Source organism: Juglans regia, chromosome 13, assembly GCF_001411555.2.
Source record: "Juglans regia cultivar Chandler chromosome 13, Walnut 2.0, whole genome shotgun sequence".
NCBI lineage: Eukaryota > Viridiplantae > Streptophyta > Magnoliopsida > Fagales > Juglandaceae > Juglans > Juglans regia.
In genome coordinates this window covers 26719380-26725249 of record NC_049913.1, presented here as the reverse complement: position 1 = coordinate 26725249, position 5870 = coordinate 26719380, and the positions used below count along the sequence as shown (strand labels likewise).

Sequence of the window (5870 nt, the reverse complement as noted above, 5' to 3'; positions counted from 1 at the left end):
TTTAAGTCCCAATCTGTGTGTTAAGTCAAATATAAAATGTTCCCTTGACTTCCGGTTTGCATAATTATTTTTTCGACCGTACTACTACACCCATAGATCTTTTTTATCTTTTTTGTTTTGTTTTCGACCGGTTTGCCCATTAGATCTTCCGGTTTTGCATAATTATTTATAAGAAAATAATTTATACATAATACTTTTTAGAATACTTTATACAATTATATTTTAAATGAGAGATATTTTTATAAAATATTTTATAAAAGTAACATCATTTTATAAAAATATCTTTATGTTAAAATATTATTGTAAAATATGTTGTGTATATCATTACTCTTATTTATAACGCCATTTGATATGTTATTTTTCTTTTTTTTTTTCATACAATTTTTTTTAAAAAAAATCTCAATATTATTAAAAAAATATTTTTTTAATCATTAAATAAAAAAAAAGGAAAAAAATTTATTTGGATCACCTCTCAATAGCCCAAGAAGCATTTTCCTTATTTTTTAACCTCGCAAGAATAGAAAAATTAGAAAGAAAAAATTGCTTGTCAAGCAAACAAATTTGACTTTAAGGGGCACTCAATTATTTTAAAAAGCATTGCAGTTGAAAAAAACAGAGGATCGACACTCAATATCAATAATGGCTTGAAAATGGGTACGGCTGCTTTTAGCATGATTAGTAATTAACATGAGGGCTGGGCAGCCCAGGGTTTCTTCAAACTCACTTTCCGTTATCGGCTACTTTGACTTCTGTTTTTTCTCCTCTAAGTAATTCTTTTGCTTAGCTTCGTTTCCCACAGAAGAGATTTGAGGTTGGTTGTGAATTGGCAGAAGCTCCACAAACATGCAGGTTGGTCGTTCATACATAGCGAGTAGAGAGTTTAGCGTGCGATTTTAACAGTAAAATGAGATGCGATCGAGAAAGAAAATTAAAAATTGAATAAAATATTATTAAAATATTAATTTTTAATATTATTATTATTTTAAAATTTAAAAAAATTAAATTATTTATTATATTTTGTATTGAAATTTAAAAAAATTATAATAATAAGATGAAATGAGATAAAACACTTTCACCGTCCAAACTGTAAAACATCCAACATTTTTTTCATCTTCGTTTTGCAAGTGCCAATTGAAAGGAGAAAAGGTTGGTTAAAAGCTTGAGAAGAAGACAATGGAAGGAACACTCGGCCTGAAGTTAGCGAGATGAGTACTATATTTTTATATATCTCCGAAATAGATCTTTACAAGGCAATACACAAGATAATATTACAAATCCCTATAATTATGCTAGACCTTATAGAGCCAGACTATAAAGCTAATGTTGAAAATCATGCCAAGTTTGTTCGGATCTGGTGGCTCCTCACAGCGGGAGCAAGGTAAGCGTGGGTGGTACGTTTAGCTTGGACTCAAAAAATAGAAATTGAGGCCTGGAGAGACTTTTGGTGAAAACTGAACATGAAGAGCACCTGCCTGCAGTGTAAAAACTGAACAAGAACTGTAAGTGTTTTAAGGTAAGTGAATGAATGATGTACAAGATGTGAGGAAGGAAAGTGTTCATCTGGGCTCAATCCCACTTTCCGTCATGTTATTCCCTGAAGAATGGGACTGGGACCCGGGCTGAAAACTGTAAGTTCTAGGTGGTACAAATTGGTGGATCTCAGCAATACTAGAATTAAGAAACGGTGGCTGTGTTGGCTGAGAAATTTCATGACTATCATCAGTTAACATTTCCACAACTGTGGACATTGATGGCCGCAGCTCTGCAGAAGCCTGTACACATAGGAGTCCTATTTTAAGCAATCGAGATGCCTCCTCTTCTTGAAACATACCCTCCAAATCTCGATCTACAGCTTCAGAGAGCCTGCCCGTTCCATTAAGGTTCCAAACCTTTTTGTCAACAAAAAAGGGTAAAAGAAGTGTGTGTTAGGTTTCAGGCTTGAAATTAGATGAGAACAATTTCTCACCAAAGCATGAATGAGAAAATAGCCAAGTGAACAGATTTACCATTTGTAGGAGAGAATATGAACTCTGAGAGAAGGCATTGTTTCTCTTTCCGCATACAACTTCAATTACAAGAACACCAAAACTGTAAACGTCTGCTTTCTCAGTCAGTTTGCCACGAACAACATACTCTGGAGCCATGTAACCTCTACAGATGCAAATATGATGAACTCTAAATCAAATATGAATATGAAAGTACATCATATCTGTAGGGATGGAGGTCAATCTTTGAATACAACATTAGGTAGACTAAATTGCACTTGCGATTATTTATCCTTTACAGAAAAGACTTGGAATAATATAACAAATATTTGGTCCTAGTAAAACTAATGTTTGCTTCATATACTTGTAGCATTTATATATATAGTACGTCTGAGCGCTGAGCAAAATACACTACATAAGAACTCCATGTGTTGATTTACATGTGGAATTTTTTAAATGTGGCATTCTTTGATCACTACCTGTAATAAGTTAAATATTGAGGTCTCCTAGACTTTTAAACTTCTAATTTTTTTAATATTTATTGTATGACCTTTTGAATTATTTTAAACATAAATGATGAAATCCATAGTCATTTAATACAGAACTGGATAATGTGACTCAAAAGGAGCAAAGCTACTGCTTTGACAATTATTTATGTTTATGTTTATGTATATGTATTTCTATAGCATAGATAAAGAGGTTTTTCAGACAACCTTTTATGACTATGAAAGATGTAGATGAAATTAATCATAAGTATGATAAACGCTACCCTAAACTAAAGAATTCAAGCACTTACAGTGTGCCTGCAACACCAGTGCTGATGTGACTCTTATCTTCTGGAAATAACCTAGCAAGTCCAAAATCTGCAATCTTTGCCGCAAAGTCCTCATCAAGCAGGATATTTCCCAATTTAATGTCTCTATGAATGATCCTTATCTTCGATTCCTCATGAAGATAGGCTAAGCCTTCAGCTGTACCGAGTATGATTTTATACCTCAGCTCCCACCTTAGCAGCTGAACATTCTTTTTACCTGGATCAAACCAAAAGACAAGTAGAAGAGCTGAATAAGAAAGAGCAATTTTCTTTCATAAACCGGAGTTCAAGGTTAGATTACAACCAGAAAAGTAATCGTGAAGGCTTTGATTCGGCACATATTCGTAAACAAGAAGGCTTTCAGGGCCTGTAATGCTGCATCCTAGCAACTTAACAAGATTTTTGTGATGGATATCACTGATCAAATTGACTTCATTAAAAAAATGATCCACCCATTGCCTTGAATTGAAGAAAAGCCTCTTGATGGCAACAACCTTCCCATCTGGCAAAACTCCCTACTTTGACACAGAAATGTATGGAGTTAATTTCATGTGCGGAAAATGCAATTCTCCAAAATGAAAGTTCACGAAAAACCTGAAAATTACTTTGTAAACTGAACCAGATCCTCCTTGTCCCAATTTATTGGAGTGGTGAAAGTAATTTGTGGCCCTTTCAAGAATTTCATATGAAAAATTGAGTTTGGAGTTGTTCACCGTGGCTAAGAGAGCACCTAGTTGCTTTCTCTCTGAAAATGCCAGATCAAAGTAAGATAAATGCTACCTTAATGCTCCAATCAGAATCTTTCAGAATATCTGATCTTAAACATAGTTACCTCTCCTCTTTTTCAGCACATTCTTCCTCACAATGAAAATAACCGTTGCTATAACCAGCACAAAAGCGAAAGCAGAAGATGTTGCAGCCAAAGTTACAGCCAAGTGGCGCCCTGAAACAGATTAACATATCACCCTTTGACCATCATTAGTCAGAATAGAAGTCAAGCATTTGTCAAACTAAGCAATCACGGGCATTGCTGAGGTTTTAATCAAGTAAGATGAACAGAATGACTGACTCAGCACCTCGTCAGACACCCTTCAGTTCCTGCAATCTATATCTATCTGAGGTTTTTTTTTTTTTTTTTTGGGAGGGGGTTTCGAACTACATACCTCCATTTTGGAAGGTTATGCCAATCAGGCCACAGGCCTTTGGCTATATCTATGTGAGTTGCATAAACCGTCACAAGCATTTCTGTTCAAGATTTTAATGACTGCAGAAGTACTGAAACTCAAAATTATTCTATTTGATTCCACTCTATAATTAGTAAATCATTAAAATCCCAAACTCCAAACAATCTAAGCTCCCGAATCATGCACCCAAGAAGAACAAAAGGAACCAGGGAAGATTGATCTAACTTCAATTTCACATTTCAGTTCCCTGAAATGGTGGAATTGAATCATGATTCTGCTAGTTATAGATCAGGAGTATGAGGACTCTAAGCAGAGGTGCATGAGGAAAATACTTATATTTTTTTTTCTCCGGCGAAGGAAAGAAAGAAAGAAACAGAGAAAATTCAGGGGAACCGAACTGATTACCTCGATTACTTTCTTCAACAGGCTCACTCGAATTGAAGTAGAACTTTTGGGTCGAATACCTCAAGTAACAACCAGCGTTCAAGGCCCTTCCTTCTTCTTTTGGAGCACACGACCCAATCTTAGCCGACGCATTCGCCAAGCACTCCGCGCAAGCAGTACCATTAACAAGTTCCCAACACTGAGCCAACCCAAAAACCGAGATATTTCCTTCGGTCACAGATCCCGCAGAGAACCCATCATTCTTAGGCGCTACCACGCTCAGATTCCTCACCAAATGCTTAACATTCGCGCTGAAAACAGTATCATTCCCAACGAAATCTTTGGTCGCACACACGGTCCTGTCTTCCAAACTCATAGTCTCTGTAAAGAAATAGTAGTCATCGTACCTGAGAAAACATCCGTCATAGAAAAGCCTGCCGCCACGGATGCCTAGTTGAAAAGGGAGACACCTGAGGACCTGGGTCTTGCACTGGGCAAAGCAGACGTTACAGTCCGTTTGTGAAAGATCCTTCATGCACTCACCAAAAGCGTAAACCGTGTTATTGCCGGTGCCGTTCACAACGGCCGCGTATCTTTGGGTGGCAATCAGAGGGGTCACGGTGTCCATGGATTCCAGGAAGCTCGCTACGAAGGTTTGCCTCTCTGCCGTTGGGGCAGTTCTGTTGGAGCATATGCGAGCAGCCTCTGTAGCTCTGGGATCGGAAAAACAACGATTTACAAAGAAAAATAAACATAGGATTGGGGGGACGAGAAAGGACGGATTAGACATCGAAGCCGGATGAAAAAGAATAAGGGAAAATAAAAAGTTGGGAGGCTTCAACTAAACCTGCTCTTATATGAGGGTGTTTGCTCTGGTGTTTGGGAAGCGGGAAAGAGTTGCGTGTGTGAAAATGTGTTTGACTAGAAATCAATGGTGGGTTTGCTGCGAAAGACGTATGATGTTTTCGTTTCCATGGTTTACAACGGGAAATAAAGGAACAGTTGAGTCCCGCCGGCGGCCGCACGCAATCCGCGGGATGTAGTCGCTAACTCTGACCTACATTTCCTCTAGATCTAGAGCAATAGAGACACAGATAGAGCTAGCTGTCCCACCCGTGTTTTGGTGGGACGCTGCATCTTTTTGTCATTAAACTGGAAGTCCTTTTTAGGAAAGAGGCACTCCAAGTCTCCGAATGAGGAAGGGTTTGTTGATTTGGGATTGGGTAGGATGCACCGTTTTGGGATTAAATGAAACTCACCGTTTCATTTTCTACGTGGCTTAGGACACATCAGGCTTGCGCAAGGAGTCCTTTCACAAGGGACTGCAATTAGAATTATTTCCACTTTACCTCCTATTTTGACTGCTCAAAGTTATTGCTTAATTATTTTTTTTATTTAATAATTAAGTAAATGATTTTAAGTATATTAATATATTTAAATATATTAAAAAAATAAGAATAGAAAAATAAAAAAAAAATAGAAAAATACTATGGGTCAAAATGA

The 5870-nt window shown here is 37.0% G+C and overlaps 1 protein-coding gene across 2 annotated transcripts; it reads right to left on the bottom strand.

Annotated features, from left to right (window-relative positions):
- Positions 1 to 1192: 1192 nt before the first annotated feature.
- On the bottom strand, positions 1193 to 5504 carry LOC108979099 (cysteine-rich receptor-like protein kinase 3). 2 transcript variants are annotated; one of them, XM_018949693.2, is made up of 8 exons: positions 5215 to 5504; positions 4389 to 5080; positions 3632 to 3742; positions 3405 to 3544; positions 3104 to 3314; positions 2782 to 3016; positions 2007 to 2151; positions 1193 to 1889 (listed from the first exon to the last, which is right to left on the bottom strand). In XM_018949693.2, the coding sequence occupies exons 2-8, from the start codon at positions 4993 to 4995 to the stop codon at positions 1557 to 1559; spliced, it is 1782 nt and encodes a 593-aa protein (XP_018805238.1). In that variant the 5' UTR covers positions 4996 to 5080; positions 5215 to 5504; the 3' UTR covers positions 1193 to 1556. The 2 variants fall into 2 exon arrangements, with proteins under 2 accessions (XP_018805238.1, XP_018805237.1); XM_018949692.2 differs by having other exon boundaries at positions 4389 to 5504.
- Positions 5505 to 5870: the final 366 nt, after the last annotated feature.

What these genes read in the sequence shown, in the direction of transcription:
- LOC108979099 (XM_018949692.2), bottom strand. Translation starts at nt 5,157, where the DNA reads ATGTCTAATCCGTCCTTTCTCGTCCCCCCAATCCTATGTTTATTTTTC. An exon ending in GATCTGGTTCAGTTTACAAA is followed by an intron (nt 3,315 to 3,404) that starts GTAATTTTCAGG and finishes GTGTCAAAGTAG; the next exon opens with GGAGTTTTGCCAGATGGGAA. An exon ending in CATATTCTCTCCTACAAATG is followed by an intron (nt 1,890 to 2,006) that starts GTAAATCTGTTC and finishes GTTGACAAAAAG; the next exon opens with GTTTGGAACCTTAATGGAAC.